Source organism: Muscardinus avellanarius (assembly GCF_963383645.1).
Source record: "Muscardinus avellanarius genome assembly, chromosome: 1".
In the NCBI taxonomy this organism is placed as follows: domain Eukaryota; kingdom Metazoa; phylum Chordata; class Mammalia; order Rodentia; family Gliridae; genus Muscardinus; species Muscardinus avellanarius.
This window is the reverse complement of record NC_137786.1, coordinates 141,929,738-141,951,218: the sequence shown is the minus strand read 5'-3', so window position 1 is coordinate 141,951,218 and position 21,481 is coordinate 141,929,738. Positions and strand designations below refer to the sequence as shown.

At 44.8% G+C, this 21,481-nt stretch overlaps 1 protein-coding gene across 2 annotated transcripts in view; it reads left to right on the top strand.

Moving 5' to 3' along the window:
- The window catches only part of DIXDC1 (DIX domain containing 1), a gene marked incomplete at both ends in the record, with an annotated part of 96,936 nt that overhangs the window by 28,115 nt on the left and 47,340 nt on the right, over positions 1 to 21,481 (top strand). For both annotated transcript variants that reach the window (XM_080695318.1, XM_080695320.1), the window contains 2 exons: positions 12,179 to 12,308; positions 17,297 to 17,422. In XM_080695318.1, coding sequence (XP_080551444.1) covers positions 12,179 to 12,308; positions 17,297 to 17,422 — 256 coding nt within the window. The remainder of the gene's footprint in view (positions 1 to 12,178; positions 12,309 to 17,296; positions 17,423 to 21,481) is intronic.

The following is a 21,481-nucleotide window of genomic DNA, read 5'->3' as shown; positions in this document are numbered from 1 at the left end:
CGCTTGTAATCTCTGTGCTAAGGAGGTGGAGACAGGAGGATCACACAGGTTCGAAGCCAGCCTCTCTGGCTTAAGAGACTCTGTTTCCAAATAAAATATAAAATAAGCCGGTGTGGTGGTGCACGCTTGTAATCCCTGTGCTTGGGAGGCAGAGACAGGAGGATCACGCAGGTTCAAAGCCAGCCTCACTGGTTTAAGAGACCCTGTTTCCAAATAAAAAAATATATAAAATAGGTCTGGGAGTATAGCCCGGAGGTAGAAGGGTTTCCAGGAACCCCAGTACCACCAAAAAATAAATAAATAAAATAAAATATAAAATAGGTCTGGGAGTGTAGTCCTGAGGTAGAAGGGTTCCAATCCCCAGTACCACCAAAAAAAAAAAAAAAAAAAAGAATTAAAAATAAAATAGGGCTGGGGTGTAGCTCAGAGGTAGAATGTACGTAGGACACACACACACACACACACACACACACACACACACACACAGAGTTAATACAATATTATGTTCTTTTTACTGACATAATTGAGCCCAGGCATGAGGTTTCCAAATCTCATTTTGTTTCTCAGCAGCTCCCCACCCCCATCCCTTCAACCGCTGCTGCTCAAGGGTCTCAGCGTTCTAGCCAGGTATCTGGTTTCACTGTAAAATCCTTTTCCTTCCTGAGCCATTTCATGTCTGCTCCTGAGCTGTCTGCACCTCACCACAAAGGCTGGCTGCTTTCCTTGTTTGCCAGCAGGAGCCATGGAGCCGACTTGGATGTGTCTCCGTTGGGAACAGCAGGTCTCACAGACTTGCCTGGTGAAACCTTTGCAGCTCTAACCAAAGAGTCTTCTGCAGGAATTTTTTTTTTTTTTCGGTACTGGGAATGGAACCCAGGGACATTCTACTTCCAAGCTACACCCCCAGCCCTATTTTTTTATTCTTTATTTTGAAACAGGGTCTCACTGAGTTGCAAAGGGCCTCACTAAGTAGCTGAGGCTATCCGTGAACTGTGATCCTCCTGTCTCAGCCTCCCAAATGCTAGGATTACAAGCATGCACCACCACAGCTCACTAGGAATTCTCTTTGACCTTGAGTCTTAGGGGAGATAAAGAGAAAAGGTTGGGTTTATGAAGTTGTTTGGAAGGAAAAGCAGGTCCTAAGGAGAAACAGCAAGGAAGTTAGTTACATTTGGCAGCAAGAGAGCTTTCCAAGTCGAGATTTTTCTGTCCAGAAGTTGCCAGAATTGTCTCTATTGGAGGAGTTTTGACTCAAATTGCAAGGTTCTGTGGCGTGTCTTGGAGGAACCTGATGGATGCCCGGGTTGCTAAGGCCTCCTCGCTGGCCACGCCTTGTTACCACCAGGGCTTCAACCTGGGGGACTCCAGTCTCACCGGACTAAAACCTGGCCATGATCTGTTGTTCAGACAGCTTAGCCCATTACTGGTCTACTTTTCCTGCCCCTAGGCCTGTCTCAGGGTGTCATCGTAAAAACCCCCAGTCCTAGAATTCTGCACTATGCTGGCAACCTTCTAGCTCCCCCAGAACAAGTTCAGGATGAAACTTGGGGACTTAGTTCTTTACCGTCGCTGTCGCACTGTCTTGCTTTTTTTTTTTTTTTAAATTAAGTTTGGTTATAAGTGCCAAGAACACAACTTGAACTAGCAGAGATAGGAAGTGGAATTTACTGACTCATAGAATCCAAGGAAAGTCTGAAAAAATAAACGGTACAAAGGGCAGAGGCTAAGGAATACGAAATAGCAAGAACTCGAACACTGGCAAGATTGCTGCCGGCTCTCTGCTCCTTATCACCACTGCTTTCTGTGGTGGCTTTATTTTATTTTACTTTTTTGGCATTGGAGATTAAATTCAGAGGCATTCTACTCAGCTACACTCCCAGCCCTATTTATTTATTTATTTATTTATTTATTTATTTATTTATTTTAATTTGTGGTACTGGGGATGGAACCCAGGAGCATTCTACCGCCGAGTGCATCCCCAGCCCATTTTTTTTTTTTTTTTATTCTTTATTTTGAAACAGGGTCTCACTGTGTTACAGAGGCCTCACTAAGTAGCTGAGGCTGGCCGCGAACCACTCTCCTCCTGTCTCAGCCTCCCAAATGCTGGGATTACAAGTGAGCACCACCACGCCAGGCTTATTTTTAATTTTGAAACAGGGTCTCACTAAGAAACTGAGGGTCTTACTAAGTTGCAGAAGCTGGCTGCAAACCTGTGATCCTCCTGTCTCAGCCTTCCAGTTATTGACAGCTTTTCACTCTCGAGTGGGCAGCCTGGCCTATGGCACCAAGTAAGTTTTATGACCAGTCAACTATGGCCACTGGGTGGGGGCTTGACTAATACCAGCCTGGCCTTGGGGTTCACCACTGTGTATGGAGAGGGCCATAATCCTATGGAAGGGGACTGAGGATAAACCAGGTGGCTAACCCAAGAGCTGTACCACCGCAATAGACTGGCTGGCCTCTGTCGTGGTCCTGCTGTGCCTCTCCAGCTGTTGTTGGAAACAGACCAAGAGCCAGGGCCATGTTCAAGATAATCTTCATATTTTAAATATTTCCTTTGTTGTGTGTGTGGTACTGGGGTTCCTGGAAGCCCTTCTATCACCGGGCTACACTCCCAGACCTATTTTTATATTTTTATTTGGAAACAGGGTCTCTAAAAGCCAGAGAGGCTGACTTCAAACCTGCACGATCCTCCTGTCTCTGCCTCCCAAGCACGGGGATTACAAGTGTGCGCCACCACACCCGGCCTAGATATTTCCATTTTGCTGAACTGGTTGCATCTGGTCTTCATTGAATAATGGACTTAGAAAATGATAGGGAATGGCAGGAAATAATAGGCTAATAAAATGCCAGGAAAAATGCAGTGGTGTTTTGTTTTGTTTATATTTGGGGGGCATGTGTATGTGTTTTGTTTTTATCTCCTGCAGAAAGCCCTGCAAAAGTTACTTTAGGAGGCTGAGGCAAGAGGATCACAGGTTCAAAGCCAGCCTCAGCAACTTAACACCCTATTTCAAAATTAAAAAGGGCTGAGGGTATTGTCTGGGAGGTAGTATGTCCTTGGATTCTATCATCTGTACTATAAATGAATGAATAAATAAGTAAAATAAATAAAATACCTAGCTTTTACATGAATTATTATTTTTAAATGTTATAAGGCGGAGAAGGAGGAGGTGGATGAAGAGGAGGAGAAGGAGGAGGAGGAGGAGGAGGAGGAGGAGAAGGAGGAGGAGGCGGTGGCGGCGGCCAAACTATTAGTCCAACCTCCAGAGAATAACAGCCTCTTGCAGGCCGGGCGTGGTGGTGCACGCTTGTAATCCCCGTGCTTGGGAGGCAGAGACAGGAGGATCAAGCAGGTTCGAAGCCAGCCGCGCTGGTTTAAGAGACCCTGTTTCCAAATAAAAATATAAAATTGGTCTGGGAGTGTAGCCTGGAGGTAGAAGGGCTTCCAGGAACCCCAGTACCACAAAAAAAAAAAAAAAAAAAAAAAAAAAAAAAAATTTAAGCCGGGCGTGATGACGCACACTTGTAATCCCCGCGCTTGGGAGTCTGAGACAGGAGGATCGCACGGGTTCGAAGCCAGCCTCAGCTACTGAGTGAGGCTTTCAGCAACTTAGTGAGACCCTGTTTCCAAATAAAATATAAAAAAAGTCTGGGAGTATAGCCCAGAGGTAGAAAGCCTCTGGGTTCCACCCCCAGTACCACCAAAAAAAACAAAACAAAAAAAAAACAAACAAAAAAACCCCCAAAAAACCAGCCTCTTGCAAAAAGTATTTCATCAAATGTGGAAGGGGAAGCCATGATCTGTTGTTCAGACCAAGCAGCGAGGGGCTGGGCCTGGCCTTGCACCACAGGCCTCTTCAAGGATAAACATCTCTGTGGGAGAAATGGGCCCTGAGGCTGGGCTTCAAGTCAGTGTATGTATGTATGTATGTATGTATGTATGTATGTATGTATGTATTTTGCAGTTCTGGGGATTGAACCATTGAACCCAGGGGCACTGTATCTTTGAGCTATACTCCCAGCCTTATTTTTTAGTCTTTTTATCTCTTATAGCAAGAACAGGATCTTATCTGCCCCTTGGGTGAGAATTACCCACGTCTTCAGGTTACACTCAGTTCTGAGTTTGGCTTCCAGGTCATTTAAAAGAAGCATTAGAAGCCGGGCGTGTTGGCGCATGCTTGTAATCACAGCATTTGGGAGTCTGAGACAGGAGGATCGCGGTTTGTGGACAGCCTTAGCTACTTAGTGAGGCCCTTTGCAACTCAGTGAGACCCTGTTTCAAAATAAAAAATAAAAAATAAAACATAGGGCTGGAGGTGTAGTTCTGGGGTAGAATGCCTCTGGGTTCCATCCCCAGTACCACAAAATAATAATAATAATAATAATAATAATAATAACAATAATAATAATAATAATAATAATAAATAAAAGAAGTGATGGCGATCTAGAGGAGGGCAGTGTAACCCTTCACCTGTGAATAAGAATTGCCCCACTCAATTGTGCAGCTCTGGGTGCTATACCCCAGCACTGTGTTTTCTTGGTATGGAAGGTAGAACCCGGGGTCATTCTACCTCTGAGCTGCACCCCCAACCCTATTTTATTGTTTTTATTTTTAACTTATTTTTATTTTTATTATTTTGCGGATCTGGGGATGGAACCCAGGGGCATTCGACTTCCGAGCTATACCCCCTGCGCTATTTTTTATTCTTTATTTTGAAACCAGGTCTCACTGAGTTGCAAAGGGCCTCACTAAGTAGCTGAGGCTGTCCGCAAACTACGATCCTCTGGTCTCAGCCTCCCAAATGCTGGGATTACAAATATGCGCAACCACACCAGGCTTCCTATTTTATTTTGAATAGAGTCTCACTAAATTGCGGAGGCTGGCCTGGAACCTGTGATCCTCCTGTGTCAACCTCATAAGTACTGGGATTACAGGTGTGCGCCACCACGCCGGGCTTCATCTACTCCTCTGTTGATCTTTGTTTCTTCCCCGCTAACCCCTTTACCCCAGCATCCATGGTGGATCCCTGTTTCAAAATAAAAAGAGCTGGGAGGGAATATAGCTCAGAGATAGAACGCCTAGGTTCAATCCCCAGTATCCAGTCTACAGTGCCCTCATCCCCCAAACCCTCATTCCTGATTGCACCTTCCTTTTTGGCTAACGTGCTTTCTCCTCCCCTTGCTGCTGAGGTTTTCCTGCTTCTTGGGGTCTTCTCAGTTCACCTCCACCTAACTTTAACCTTGCTACTCCATGGTGTCTGTTCCCCAAAAGACAACCAGAGCAAACAGGCAGCCTCAGCCTGATTTGTCGACAGATTTGATTTTATATATGGCCTGCCTGTCATCTCTGGATTCCCACATAACACTCTTCTCATTTCTCCTTCGTGTGTGTGTGTGTGTGTGTGTGTGTGTGTGTGTGTGTGTGTGTCTGCAATACTAGGAATTGAATCCAGAGACATTCTATCTCCAAATTACATCCCCAGACCTATTTTATTACTTATTTATTTATTTATTATTTTTGTGGTATTGGTAATTGAGCCCAGGGGCATTTTACCTCTGAGCAACATCCCTAGCCCTTTTTTTGGTACTGGGAATTGAACTCAGAGGCCTTCTACCTTCAAGCTACACCCCCAGCCCATCCCCTTATTTGGAAACAGGGTCTCATTCGGTTGATGAGTCTCACTACTTGTTGATGCTGTCCTTGAACCTGCGATCCTCTTACAAGCGTGCGCCACCATGCTCAACTCAAACTTGTGATTCTTCTGCCTCTGCCTCCCAAATACTGGGATTATGAACAGATGCCACTGTGCCCAGCTGGAAATAAAATAATCTTTGGGGAATGACAGGATGTTTTTGGATCTCAGTTTGATTATTTATCAGCATTATGATCTTGAGTAAGTTTTCATATATGAAGAATGGGTTAATAATACTGATTGTAATACTGATTGGGTATGATGATTAAATGAGTTAATACAGCTGGGACTGGTGGCACGTGCTTGTAATCCCAGTCCTTGGGAGGCTGAGACAAGAGGATCACAAGTTCGAAGCCAGACTCAACAATTTAGCAAGACTGTCAGCAACTTAGTGAGAAACCCTGTATCAACTAAAAAATATAAAGGTCTGGGGGTGGGCTCAGAGGTAGAATGCCCCTGGTTCACTCTCCAGGAACAAAAGAAAAAAAAAAGGCATTAATACATATAATCTGCCTTTGTCAATGGTTGACAAGAACTGGCACTCAGTGCATTTGAGTTTTTTTCTTTCAGTGCCTTCACTTCTCACACCTTTTCCTGCCCCATAACTTCTAGTTCACCTTACTTTTGGGGATATTATAGAGCCCAGGATTTGGAGTGAGCACTGAGTCCAAATCCTTGCTCTGCCATTTACCAGCCCTGTGACTGACGATGGGCATGATGTTCTTCTCAACTTTAGTTTCCACGACTGCAAATGGGAATAATAGTGCCTCATGGGATCAGTGTTAGGGGAAATGCATATATAGAGATATACCCATATACATATATATACACCGACATACATGTATATACGTATGTATATATAATCCATAATATATACATATATAATGTGTAATATATTTGCATATATTAATATATATTTCCATATATATAGATGTGGTCAAGTGATTAGCACAGTACTGATGTATGCTGTTTAGTGGATGGTACTTATCATTTCATTTGCATAGCTGTTATCTCACTTGCAAGCTTATCCATAGATAATTTCAAATAGTTATCTTCCCCCCATCCCCACTCTGGGCCTGTATTTTGCCAGTCGGCTGTGGACCATTCTCTACCTCAATATCCTACACATAATTTAGACTTGCTCAGACCTGAGCTATTTGCCGTCCTAGGACTTTCTCTCCACATCCTCTCCATCTCACTGACAGCATCGCCTCCAGCTGTCATTCGGGCAGGACTTTCTGGACTGCCTGCCTGATTTGCTTCTGGGATTTGTCCTTTTCTAACTGCTCCTGCTTCAGCTTAGGCACTCATCTTCCTCCACCTAAATTATCTCCTGAATTATCTCTTTGGTTTCTCCCAATCTCTCACATTCTGCTCTGCGTCCAGAGCCCCCTTTCTAAGATGCAGGCTCAACAGCTTCCCTCCTGATGAAGCCCATGTTTTCCTGTTGAAGGCCTTCAAGCCTTACATCTCAGCACTGGCAGGTCCCATGCTGACCCGGTTCCCCATCCATATCACCTGCCATTGGCAGCTGTCTCCCGGCTAGCTCATTAAATGGCCGTTCCTCTGTTCCTCTGAGATCCCTGCTGCCTTCACAGCCCTTCCTCCTGGCACCTCTGCTGTGTTCCCTTCCCCTGGCAAACACCCTTAAAGAGCCAGAAAATGTCCTTTTCGCTCTTGACCTTCTCCAGTCCCCCATCCTCCCATCTGGCTGCTCCTCTGCCTTGGTGGCATTTTTCAGGGGTTTTCCAGTGTAGCAGTAATCACCTTGTAGTCTCACTATTTAAGTGTCTGTAAGCACAGGCTTGGGCACAATGCCTGGCAGATTGAGGGACCCAAGAAATGTTGGTTTGAATAAATGAATGCGTGGGATGAGAGGCTCTTGTGAGATAGAATCTAACCAGTTGGGATTTATTAAAGGTAAAAGTAGGCCAGGCATGGTGGCGCATGACCGTAATCTTGGTACTTGGGAGGCTGAGATGGGAGGTTTGCAGGTTTGTGACCAGGATGAGCAACTTAGTGAGGCCCTGGGCATCTTAGTGAGATCCTATTTCAACCCCCCCCCCACCTTTTTAACATATTTTTATTGGTGCATTGTAGTCAGACATCTTAATGGAAAAAAAAAATCTTGTGGAGATTATACATGCACACATCACCCAATGAGCTTTTATCCAACCCCCGTCCCATTCCCTCCCCCTTCCTTGTTCCCCTGCTTGATTTAATGATTGGAGATCCTATTTCAAAATAAAGAATAAAAAATCGGGCTGGGGCTGTAGCTCAGAGTTAGAATGCCTTTGGGTTCAATCCCTGTACCATGAAGAAAGGAAAGAAGGAAAGAGAGAAAGAAGGAAGAAAAGAAAAGGAGAAAAGGAAAAAAAAATAGGAGAGATAGTAAGTAGGGGCCGTAGAGTGGCTGGAAAGCACGGTGCCTTTGGGTTCTGTGCAGGGTTCTGATAAGCTGAAGCATCAGGGGTGCGTGGACAAGTAGTGGGCTAGACTGGAGAAGAGGCAAGAACTAGCGCATGGCAAACAAATGGCAGCGAAGGTTTTTGATAATGATGATGGTGGTGGTGGTGATACGAGGGTTTGAATCCAGGTGCTCTGCCACTGTGCTACATCCCCAGCCCTTTTTATTTTATTTTGAGATAGTATCTCACTAAGTTGCCTGGGTTAACCTCAGACTCTTTTTTTTTTTTTTTTTTTTGGTGGTACTGGGCAACCTCAAACTTTTGATCCTCCTGCCTCAGCCTCCTGAGTTGCTGGGGTTACAGGAATGTGCCACGGTGCCCAGCTGATAGGAGATTGGATTTTTGTTTTGAGGATAATGGGAGGCCAGTGAATGAAGTGGTGGGTGAGTTGATGATAAGTCAGACACAGGGAAGCTGCTTGGGAGGTTTTAATATAACATGATATAATATAATGTAATATAATATTATAAGCCAAGCAGTCAGATCCTGGCAGTTGCTCTTCCTGCCTTTCTGTGTCTTAGCTTTTCCTCTCTCATCAGCGCGGCTCCTTCCAGAGCGCCCTCTGGCGGGCCTGCCTCTGGCAGTGCTTTGGCTGTGTGGTGGAAGCGGACCCTGGAGCGCTCTCTGCTTAGCTCAGCCAGTCCCTGGGCACGGTGTCAGGCCTATTAGGCACAAGGTGCAGCCGCTTCTGTCCTGCAGAGTGCGTTGGATAGCTGGAGGCCCCTAGTAAATACTAGGACAGCATTTACTGGGTTTCAGTGTCAGATCTATGTCCTAGCTATGAGGCAATGGAGAGTTGCATTACCTCTCTGAACCTCAACCATAAAGTGGAGAGATATGGACTCTGTAGTGCTTTTTTTTTTCTACTGGAGATGGAACCCAAGGGTACTCTACCTCTGAGCTATGCCCCCGCCCCTATTTTTTTATTCTTTATTTTGAAACAGGTTCTCACTGAGTTGCAAAAGGGTTCACTAAGTAGTAGCTAAGGCTGTCTGTAAACCCAGATCCTCCTGTCTCAGCCTCCCAAATGCTGGAATTACAAGCGTGTGCCACCATGCCTGGCATGTAGTGCTTTTTTTTTTTTTGGTGGTACTGGGCGTGGAACTCAGAGGCTTTCTACCTTCGGGCTATACTCTCAGACCCATTTTTATATTTTATTTGGAAACAGGGTCTCACTAAGTTGCTGAGAGCCTCACTAAGTAGCTGAGGCTGGCTTTGAACCTGCGCAATCCTCCTGTCTCAGCCTCCCAAGTGCGGGGATTACAAGCATGCGCCACCACGCCCGGCTCCATGTAGTGCTTTTTTGTTTTGTCTGTTTGTTTTGTTTTGGTACTGAGGATTGAACCCAGGAGCATTCTACAAACCTTTTTTAAACTTTTTTTTTTTTTTTTTAATTTTGAAACAGGGTTTCACTAAATTGCTGAAACAGGAGGATCTTGGGTTCGAGACCAGTCTCAGTAATTCAGTGAGACTCTCAGCAAGCTAGTAAGACCATGTTTCAAAAACAAACACAGCTGGGCATGGTTGCATACGCTTGTAATCCCGGCATTTGGGAGGCTGATACAAGAGGATCGCAGTTTGTGGACAGCGTCAGCTACTACTTAGTGAGGCCCCTTACAACTCAGTGAGAACCTGTTTCAAAATAAAGGATAAAAAACAGGGCTGGGGTTATAGCTTGGAGGTAGAATGCCCCTGGGTTCCACCCCCAGCACTGCAAAAAAAAAAAAAAAAAAAAATCAAAACAACAACAAAAAAAAACCCACAAAAAGTTGGGTGTGGTGGGGCACACCTGTAATCCCAGTACTTGGAAGGCTAAAACAGGAGGATTGCAGGTTCCAGGACAGCCTCAGCAAGTGGTGAGACTCTCATCAACCTAGTGAAACTCTGTTTCAGTATAAAAATAAAATAGGGAGGGGGGTATAGCTCAGAGGTAGTATGCCCTCAGATTCAATCCCCAGTGCCACACAAAGAACCACAACAAAAATAAAATAAAAATAAAATGGGGCTGGGAATGTAGCTTGGAGATAAAATGCCCCTGGGTTCACTCCTCAGTACTGCAAAACAAGACAAAGAAATACAAACACCAAAACATTGTTTGGTTCACAGTAGGTACTCAGTACATAGTAGATTCCTTCTCCACCTCCTCCTGTTCATTGTCAGTAGCTGACAGATTATTACCTTCTTAGCATTGTCTTCCCAATGACTTTATTTATTCCTATAAATTGAAAGAGTAAAACTAATGAAGATTTAATTTAAGCTCAGGAAGTTAACTAGTGAGTAATTTACAACATCCTTTCATTAAGGAAGTGCTGGGACTTAGAAATCAACTGTATTTTTACCAAATCATCACCTAATGCAATTAGCCCTTGAACTTAATTTTTAGGTTCAGGGTTTCGGGCTACTCTAGAAACCAGAAAGAATTGCTTCCTGGACTAAGACATTGCTCATGTGCTATTTAGATATTAATGTTCATCTTCTGACCAAATAATCAGAATAAACATTTGAATACAAGTTCTGTTAAATGGACAAAATGGAAAGTGTAAGGTTGAACAGGGGTTAGGATGAGTTACCTGTCCCTGTGTAAATGCCTGACAGGCTTTATTTCTTTTGCAGTACTGGGATTAAATCCAGGGCCTCACACATGTTAGACAAGTGCTCACCACTGAGATAAATTCCAGCTCTTGGAGGCTGAGACAGGAAGATCACATGTTCAAGGACAACCTCAACAACTTAATGAAACCCTGTTTCAAAATAAAAAAATAAAAAGGGCTAGGGGTGTGGCTCAGAGGTAGAATATCCCTAGGTTCAGCCTCCAGTACCAAAATAAATAAATAAATAAATCCCAATTTCTTTAAAAATCTTGCTTTGAGCTGTACGCAGTGACACATACCTATAAACTTAATACTTGGCAGGCTGAGATAGGAAGATTGCAGGTTCAAGGACAGCCTCAGCAATTTAGCAAGACACTCTGCAGCTAAATGAGCCCCTGTTTTAAAATTAAAAAATAAAATAAAATAAAATAGGGCTGGGGAGTGTAGCTTGGAGGTAGAATACCCTTGGGTTCAATCCCCGGTACTACCTACCTACACATACCTACACACACACACACACACACACACACACACACACACACACACAAATTTATTTTGAGCCAGGGTCTCACTAAGTTGCCCAGGTTGGCCTCAAACTTGTGATCCTCCTGTCTCAGCTTCACGAGTGGCTGAGATTACAGCTATCAGCCACCACACCTGGCTCCTGCAAAATTTTTGATAGTACAGGGCCCTAACTGTGTCTGAAGCCGATGGAAGTGCCACTCAGACTTCAGTACCACTGCTCACCCCACCCTTTCTTTTTCCTTCTTTGTGTTGGTTTTAGGCGACCAGATCCTCTTTGACAACATAAAGCACAGATTAAAACTAACTCTGTAGCAATCCTAGGATTATAGGCTCAGGAGGATAAATCTTGGGTTGACTGTGAGAGATTTCTTTTAAGTCTGGTTCTGAAAAAAGCAGCCAGGGGAGAGGCAGGTCTGAGCTTGGGTTATTGTTTATCTCTGGTTCTGCGAACAAGATCAGTTTGTATGAACATCAAGTCCATTGTGGATGTGGAGCACGAGGGATTGTTCCTGGAAAGCAGGGTGGGGTGCTGGCATCCGTGGTTATGCCTGGAAACGGCTGGGGTTTGGAGCTTAGCCCTCATCCCTGTCAACAGAGCAAAACTCCAGGAAAGCAAGAGTCAATGTCATGGAAACACTCAGCACCTTATCTACGTCTACAGTGCCTCCCAAGTCAGAGGTTAGCGTATCCCTGGAGATTAGCACAAAACCAGAGAATTTTAGAACAGGCTCTGGATCTGATCATGATTCCATCTTCCTTCTTTCTTTCCTTAAAACCTCCTTGTCCTCCTGGATATAGATTGCCTACCATATGCCAATTTCTCGTGCTGTCTTGGAGATGCCAGAATAGGGGTTAATAGTTATAGGGACTTTTCCCCTTATTTCCATCTTTTATTTTTCAGCAACAGCTGCAGGCCTATGTGGCCTGGGTGAATTCACAGCTGAAGAAGAGGCCATCAGTGAAGCCTGTGCGGGACCTGCGCCAGGATCTCCGGGATGGGGTGATCCTGGCTTATCTCATCGAGATTGTTGGTCAGTTGGCCCTGGACTCTGATGCTCCCTACCACAGACCAGAACATGACCTTTATCCATCACATGCCCTTGAAAGCAGGCTGTTTCTTCTTTAAAATATGTGGTAATGGAAGTAGAGAAGACTTCATATGCTTGCCCAAGTTGATTTATTTATTTGCTGGTCAGTACTGTGTGCTGGGTACTGTTATGCTTGGCAAGATGAGGAGCACGGTCTGTGCTCTCAGCAGTCACCCAATCTAACCAGGATGACTGAAAGTTAAGTCAGGTCCATTAAAGTATGTGGGACTTTGATGTGGTGAACACAGAAGAGAGTGCCTAGAAGGGGTACCCTGCCCAGTCCTAGGAGTCCAGGGATGGCTGACCAGAAGAACCCATGTCTAAACTGAGGGCTGACTAAAGAACTGATATCTAAATGGAGGCCTGCCAAAATAACTGATGTCTCACCCAAGATCAGAGAAGGAAGTATAGCCAGGCAGACGGAGGATATGTTACCAGCAAAAGGACCCTTCATTGCCAAATGCTTCACAGAAGAGTTTTTGCAGCCAGGTGTGGTGGTGCACGCCTATAATCCCAGTACTTGGGAGGCTGCGACAGTCTCAGCAACCTAGTGAGACTGTTTCAAAATTGAGAAAGGGCTGGGGGTATAACTCGGAGGTAGAATGCCTCTGCCTCTGAGTTCCAAAAAAGAGGAAAAGGGTTTGTTCTTGAACTCCTGAAGCCCTGGCACCATTCTACCAGATATCTAATCTTATTTCCATAGCATTTGTCTGTAGCTCTGCTGTTATTTCTCTTATTGATTGCTAATGGGTCGTAAGCATTTGCTTACCTACCTATCTCTTCTGTATAGACTGAACTCTTTGGCAGCATGGACCGTATTTTTTTCTCTGTGTCCACAAGACACAGTGCACATAATAGGTACCCAAACATTTCTTGTTCCATTGATCAGCTGACCTTGCTCGGCGTCCATGAGGAATGTAGGGCTTACAAGCTGTACAGCAGAAGCAAGGTTTGCGACAGATGCCTATCCTCAAATGCCTTCTTAGGACAGCTTGTGCGTTCATCAATACTAATTTGTAAAAATAATAACAATGGCAATAGTACATCCTCTGTGAGGATTAAATTTTCTGTCTTCTTTAATTTCATTTAATTATCATACCCATGGGAAAAAGATACAGTTGTCTCCAGTTTTAGGAAACAAGACTAAAAGAAAGGATTTCTAAAAAATAAATAGATGTTTTGAGTATGCAGTGTGTGTTAAACAAAGTAGCCAGGCATACTACTTGTTTTACTTATGATATGGCTGTGAGTACAGGTTAGATATCCCTTGCCCAAAAGTGCTTAGGACCATAGAGTCTCAGATATTGGATTTTTTTTGGGGGGGAGGGAATATTTGAATACAACTTACCTCTTACCACTGAGCATGACTGACCTGAAATGCCCCAAAATTGGACAGTTTTTGAGCACTCGTGTAATTTTCACATTAGGGGTACTTAACTTGCAATACTGTCTTACTCATTTTATGAGATTTAGAGAGGCTAAGAAACCTTAAAAGGTCATGTAACTAAGTGCCAAAGTAGAGGTGCAAACTTAAATCTGCTTTGATTTAGAAGTCCGTGTGTGTGTGTGTGTGTGTGTGTGTGTGTGTGTGTGTTAGTGGGGATTGAACCCAGGGACATTCTATACCCCCACTGTATTTTGTTTTATTTTGAAACAGGGTCTCACTAAGTTGCAGAGGCTGGTTGTGAACCTGTGATCCTCCTGTCTCGACTTCCCAAGTACTGGAATTACAAGTGTGTGCCACTACGCCCAGCTCCAAAGTTCATTTTATTTTATTTTATTTTATTTATTTATTTATTTATTTTTGGTGGTACTGGGGTTCCTGGAAGCCCTTCTACCTCCGGGCTACACTCCCAGACCTATTTTTACGTTTTTATTTGGAAACAGGGTCTCCTAAGCCAGCGCGCGGGGCTGGCTTCGAACCTGCGCGATCCTCCTGTTTCTGCCTCCCAAGCACGGGGATTACAAGCGTGCGCCACCACGCCCGGCTCCAAAGTTCATTTTAAACACTTAAATCTTTGTTTGTTTGTCTATTTATTGGTACTGTGTATTGAACTCAGGAGCATTCTACCTCCAAGCTATACCCCAACCTTATTTTTTATTTTGAACGGTGTCTCACTCTTTCAAGCATGCACCACCACGCCCAGCTCCTGATCAGAACTTTTGACTTCCTCCCACTACCAAACCCTTTATCTTCTAGATTTATTCCTCTAAAGAACACGTTAAGCTGGGCCCACGCCTGAAATCCCAGTACTTGGGAGGCTGAGACAAGGAGGAGCTCAGATTCAAGGACAGTCTCAGCAACTTTGGAAGACTTTCAGCAACCTAGCAAGATTCTGTTTCAAAACAAAAACTAAAAAGGTGGGGCATGGCCGGGTGTGGTAGATGGCGCAGGTTCGAAGCCAGCCACGCACGCTGCCTTAGGAGACCCTGTTTCCAAATAAAAATGTAAAAATAGGTCTGGGAGTGTAGCCCGGAGGTAGAAGGGCTTCCAGGAACCCCAGTACCACCAAACAAAACAAAACAAAACAAAACAAAACAAAAAAAAAAAGGTGGGGCATGTAGCTCAGAGGTAGAGCACCCTGGGTTTAATATACACACACACACACATGCACGCACGCTTGCACGCATGCACGCACACACACATCGCATTACCACCCCCCACTGTTAAGTCATTCTTAATTATTTTTCCTGATGTATCATATCTAACCCTTCACATGTACTATCTGCTTTAGATTCAGAATACCCTACCATCTGACTCCTCACCCATCTTCCCTTTCACTTTAGCCCAAACCTTCATTATCTCACTTTGACTATTTTCCTTATCTTTCTGACTAATCTCATTTCTTTCCTGCGTACTCTATACATATACAAAGTCAGCTTTGAAAAACATAAGCCAGATAGCATCACTTCCTTGTCTGAACTCTGCATTGGCTTCTCATTACCCTTAGAATAAACCTGGGTCTTTTTACTGTGGACCACAAGCCCTAAGCAGCCTGGCCCTGCTCACCCTCTGGCCTCTCCCAGCGCTCGGCTGCTGACTTCTTGCTTGCTCCACTCTAGCCACATTGGTCCTCTTGCTGTTCCGCAGACACTCTGAGCTCACTCCCAGCTTGGGGTTTGAACCTGTGTCTGTGGTTCTTTAGTCTGGAATGCTTCTTCCTCTAATGTTTTGTTTGTTTGGTACTGGGGGTTGAACCCAGAGGTGTTCTACCTCTGAGCTATCCTCCCAGCCTGATTTTATTTCTTATTTGGAAACAAAGTCTCACTAGGTTGCTGAGACTTGCTTTGAACCTGCAATCCTCCTGTCTCAGCCACCCAAGTGCTGGGATTACAAGCATGGGCCACTATGCCCGGCTCTTCCTCTAATCGTAGCATCTCTTTACTTTATTCAGTCTCTGCACACATATATTATCAGAGAGCCATGATTAAATTTTTTTTTCCTCACAGCACTTATAATTGTTTGAAATTATATTAAACATTTACTTGTTAGCCAGCCTGGTGGTGCACACTTGTAATCCTAGTACTTGGCTTTGTGTGTGTGTGTGTGTGTGTGTGTGTGTGTGTGTGTGCACGTGTGTGTGTGTGTTACTGGGGATAGATACTCAGGGGCATTCTACCTTTGAGTGATACCCCAGCCCTATTTTTTATTCTTTGTGTGTGTGTGTGTTTGTGGTACTGAGGATGGAATCCAGTGGCTTTTTACCCCTGGGCTATACTCCCAGACCTATTTTTTATTCTTTATTTTGAAACAGGGTCTCACTGAATTGCAAAGGGCCTCACTAAGTAGCTGAGGCTGTCCATGAGCTGTGATCTTCCTGTCTCTCAGCCTCCTAAATGCTGGGATTACAAGTGTGTGCCACCATGCCCAGCTCTGTAATCCTAGTACTTGGGAGGCTGAGACAGGAGGATTGCAGATTTGAGGACATCCTCAACCATGTAGCAAGACTCTCATCAACTTAGCAAGACTCTGTGTCAAAAGCAAAACCAAAAAGAAAGCCGGCGTGGTGGCGCACGCCTGTCATCCCAGCATTCAGGAGGCTGAGACCGGAGGTTCACGGTTCGCGACAACTTCAGCTACTTAGTGAGGCCCTCTGCAACTCATTGAGACCCTGTTTCAAAAATAGAGAATAAAAAATACAGCAGGGGGTATAGCTTGGAGGTCAAATGCCCCTGGGTTCCATCCCCAGACCCACAAAAACAAAACAAAAACAGCCACAAGGAGCTACAAGTATAGTCAGAGGTAGAATGCCCCTTGGTTAAACCTTCATAACACACACACACACACACACACACACACACACACACACACACACTTGTTAACTTGGTTGTTGTCTACCATCCTCAGAGATGTTAACTCTGTGAGGGAAGGACTCATTTCCCTCGTTCACTGCTCTCTGTGATGCCTAGAACAGAGCCTGGTACACAGTGGGTACTCAGTGGATATCGCTGAAAGAATAACTGTGACAGTAACCCTATACAGTAGGCCCCAGGCTTAGATTTGAAATCTGTGGACCCTCCAAGAGGCTTCCGTATTCCTCTTCCCCATCCAAATGACATGCATGAAGGCTTAAATTACTTGTATTTTTTTTTTTTTTTTTTTTTTGGTGGTGGTACTGGGGTTCCTGGAAGCCCTTCTACCTCCGGGCTACACTCCCAGACCTATTTTTACATTTTTTTACATTTTTATTTGGAAACAGGGTCTCCTAAATCAGCGCGCGCGGCTGGCTTCGAACCTGTGTGATCCTCCTGTCTCTGCCTCCCAAGCGCAGGGATTACAAGCGTGTGCCACCACGCCCGGCAAATTTACTTGAATTTTTATGGATAATGTTAGTGTTCCTATCCAATATTCCCTTTGTTTGTGTCTGGCTGCTGTGAAATTTTGACACTACATTTCCCTATAGCATCATACAAAATCTCTCTTCTCACAGCAGGAGAAAAGCTGAGTGGAGTCCAGCTGAGCCCCAGTAACCAACAGGAGATGAAGAGTAACGTGGAGAAAGTGCTGCAGTTTGTGGCCTCCAAGAAGATTCGGATGCACCAGACTTCGGCTAAAGGTCAGTGCCTCATCCCATCCCTGGTGGGTGAACAGACTTGGCTTTGCTCATGCTTGCCAGTCTCAAAAGTACCCTTGGTTGCATGACTGTGGTTTTTTGTTTGTTTTGTGTTGGTGCTGGGAATCAAACCCAGGACCTCATGAGTGCTTGGCAAGTGCTCTACCACTGAGCCACACTCCCAGCTAGCCAATAGTTGTAGACTGGCCTTGCATCATTTTTCCATGAAGGAAGTTAGCTGGGCATGGTGGCACACACCTGTGATTCCGGTACTTGGCAGGCTAAGGCAGGAGGATCGCACTTGTGAGGCCAGCCTCAGCAACATGGCAAGACCATAAAGAAAGATATCTTCTTTGGAGAGTGATTATCAAAATCCAAAGCCGGGCGTGGTGGCACATGCTTGTAATCCCAGTACTTGGGAGGCTGAGACCAAAGGATTGCAGGCTCAAGGACAGCCTCAGCAATTCAGCAAGACTCTTATCAACTTAGGGAGACCATCTTTCAAAATAAAAATAAAATAGGTCTGAGGGTATAGCTGAGAGGTAGAATTCCCCTGGGTTCAATCCCCAGAACCACCAAATAAGTAAGTAAGTAAGTAAGTAAGTAAGTAAATAAATAATCTGAGTGCTTTTGACACCTGGGTGGAGATAGAAACTCTCTTTTCATTTTAGGGGAATATAGGCTTGCTTGAGTGTGTGTGGGAAAATTAATGGCAAGAGAATAAATGGCAAAGCTGTGATAGTAATTTTAGAATGTCTCATTTAAGTTATCAGAAATGAAGATAGATTACAGTTTTCAAGTTCCTTGGCTTTCATGACTATGTATTATTTCACATTATCATAACCTGTGCTTTTTTTCCATCCAGCTTTCTAGGATAATATTTTTATAGCTTTTTCTATATCAGAACAGTCTAGGCAGGATAAAAGGGGCTCTGCGACCTCTGCACACTCTCTCTCTTCTGTCATGACATGACCAAGTGTATTTGCCCAGAATGCAAAGAACGGACAATGTAGGTTTCCTTAAAAAGCAAAGGCTTTCTAGTCCTCCCGCTGCTTCTGCAGAACTCACTAGAGCTGGTTCTGATTCAGCTTCTGTTTCTGGGTCTGATGAGAATGGGGGCAGAAAGGAACCTTCCTTACACGTTGGTAAGGGGTTCTTTGTGTTGGGGTTATTCCAGTGGGCAAATGCTCACCATTGAGAGCCTCTGGTAGAAGGGATCAGATGATTCTTTTCTAAGCTTTGCATATTTGTTTGTTTATTTTGCAGTACTAGGGATAGAACCCAGAGGCATTCTACCTCTGAGCTACCCCCCACCCCAGCCCTGCTTTTTTTTTTTTTTTTTTTTTTGGTGGTACTGGGGGTGGAACCCAGAGGCTTTCTACCTCCGGGCTATACTCCCAGACCTATTTTATACTTAATTTGGAAACAGGGTCTCACTAGGTTGCTGAGAGCCTCACTAAGTAGCTGAGGCTGGCTTTGAACCTGTGCGATCCTCCTGTCTCAGCCTCCCAAGCGCGGGGATTACAAGCGTGCGCCCGCGCCACCACTCCCGGCTCCAGCCCTACTTTTTATTCTTTATTTTGAAACAGGGTCTCAGCCTCCTGTGATCCTCCTGTCTCAGCCTCCCCAATGCTGAGATTACAAGCATGGGCTGCCATGCCCGGCTAGCTTGGCCTATTTAAAAGGTTGTGAAGCTACAGAAGTAGAATGCTCCTGGGTTCAGTTCCCAGTTTAAAACACACACACACACACACACACACACACACACACACACACACACGGCTATGAAGCTAAGTACATAGAATTATATACATATCCATTTTTTGCATTAACTTTCAGCTATTACATTGCTTTTCTTTTGCCTCTTTTCTTTTCTAGGGCAGAATGTAGAGAGCCATGATAGCTTTGATCTGGTCCCCATGTGGAGAGGGCTTGGGGATCTGCCCCAGTAAAATTGGCTATTTTAAGGGAACACTGCCATCCAGGGGAGCGTTGTCTTTTACCTGGGGAAGCACAACAGTTTCCTAATTATTCCTGCTGCATTGGTTTTTTCCCCTTCCCTTCTACGCTGCTTCCAAAATGGCCTAAGTACATAGATATGCTTGCTGGGGGCAGTGGTGCATGCCTGTTATTCCAGTACTTGGAAGGCTGAGGCAGGAGGCACCAGTTCTAGGCTAACCTCAGCAACTTAATGAGACCTTCAACAACTTACTGAGACTCTGTTTCAAAAGCAAAAGTAAAAAAGGGCTAGAGGTGTAGCTCACAGGTAGAATGGCCCTGAGTTCAATGTTCAGTACCAAGAAAAAAAAAATACATATGCTTGTCCTACTTCTCTGCATCTGAAGGCCTCACGATAAACTCGAGTTGTAGTCATCATTGTTTCCTCCTCCTCCTCCTCCTCCTCCTCCTCCTCCTCCTCCTCCTCCTCCTCCTCTTCTCCTTCTCCTTCTCCTTTTTCTTCTTTTTGTGGTACCGGAGATGGAGCTCAGGGGCATTCTACTTCTGAGCTACACCCCCGGCCCTATTTTTTATTCTTTATTTTGAGACAAGGTCTCACTGAGTTGCAAAGGGCCTCACTAAGTAGCTGAGGATGTCAGTGAAGGGCAATCCTCCTGCCTTAGCCTCCCAAATGTTGGGGTTACAAGCATATGCCACCATGCCTGGTTAACTCCAGAGTCTTCTAAGTGAGACTATCAGCAATTTAGCAAGACTCTGTTTCAAAATTAAAAATAAAATGCTGGGTGTAGCGCATACCTGTAATCCCAGTACTTAGGAAGCTGAGACAGGAGGATTACAGTTTTCAGTATAGCCTTAGCAACATAGCTGAGACCCAGTAACCTAGTGAGATCCTGATTCAAAAGAAAGGAGAAAAAAATAACTAGCTGGCCATGCTTGTAATCCCAGTACTTGGGAGGCTGGGACAGCAGGATCGGGTTGGCGGATAGCCTCAGCTACTTAGTGAGGGCTTCTGCAATTTAGTGAGACCTTGTTTCAGAATAAAGAATAAAAAGCTGGGCATGGTGGCACACGCTTGTAATCCCTGCGCTTGGGAGGCAGAGACAGGAGGAGTGCGCAGGTTTAAAGCCAGCCTCGCTGGCTTGAGACCCTGTTTCCAAAAAAATAAATAAATAAAATAAAATAGGTATGGGAGTGTAGCCCAGAGGCAAAAGAGTTTCCAGGAACCCCAGTACCACCAAAAAAAAGGAAAAAAATTCTTTATTTTGAAACAGGGTCTCACTGAGTTGCAAAGGGCCTCACTAAGTAGCTGAGGCTGTCCTCGAACTGAGATCCTCTGGTCTCAGCCTCCCAAATGCTGGGATTACAAGTGTATGCCACCATGCCCAGCTGAGTAGTGACTTTTTTTTTTTTTTTTTTGGTGGTACTGGGGTTCCTGTAAGCCCTTCTACCTCCGAGCTACACTCCCAGACCTATTTTATATTTTTGAAACAGGGTCTCTTATGCCAGCACGGCTGGCTTCGAACCTGCGCAATCCTCCTGTCTCCGCCTCCCAAGCGCGGGGATTACAAGCGTGTGCCACCACGCCTGGCGTTGAGTAGTGACATTTTAAACGCTTAGTAGTAGCATGTGGCTCATGGCTCCCATACCACTGCAGTGTTAGGATGCCATGCCCTCTCACCTGTGGACATTTATACCAACTGCTCCTTTTTTTTTCCCTCTGGATTACACTTTTCCCTTTCGCCTGTTATCGAAAGACTATCAGATAATTTCATCAATCAAGCCTCAGTGGAGGACTCGCTTCCTCTAGGAATTCATCCCTGAATCCCCTTCAGAGGCCTCTCCTGTACTTCTCTTGTTCAAACACATTATCGTACTCTATCGTGATTGCTTTTTTTGTGTGTGTGTGGTACTGGGGATGGAACCCAGGGGCTTTCTACCTCCAGGCTATACTCCCAGACCTATTTTTTTATATTTTATTTGGAAACAGGGTCTCACTAAGTTGCTGAGAGCCTCACTAAGAAGCTGAAGCTGGCTTCAAAGCTGTGTGATCCTCCTGTCTCAGCCTCCCAAGCGCAGTGATTACAAGCGTGCGCCATCATGCCC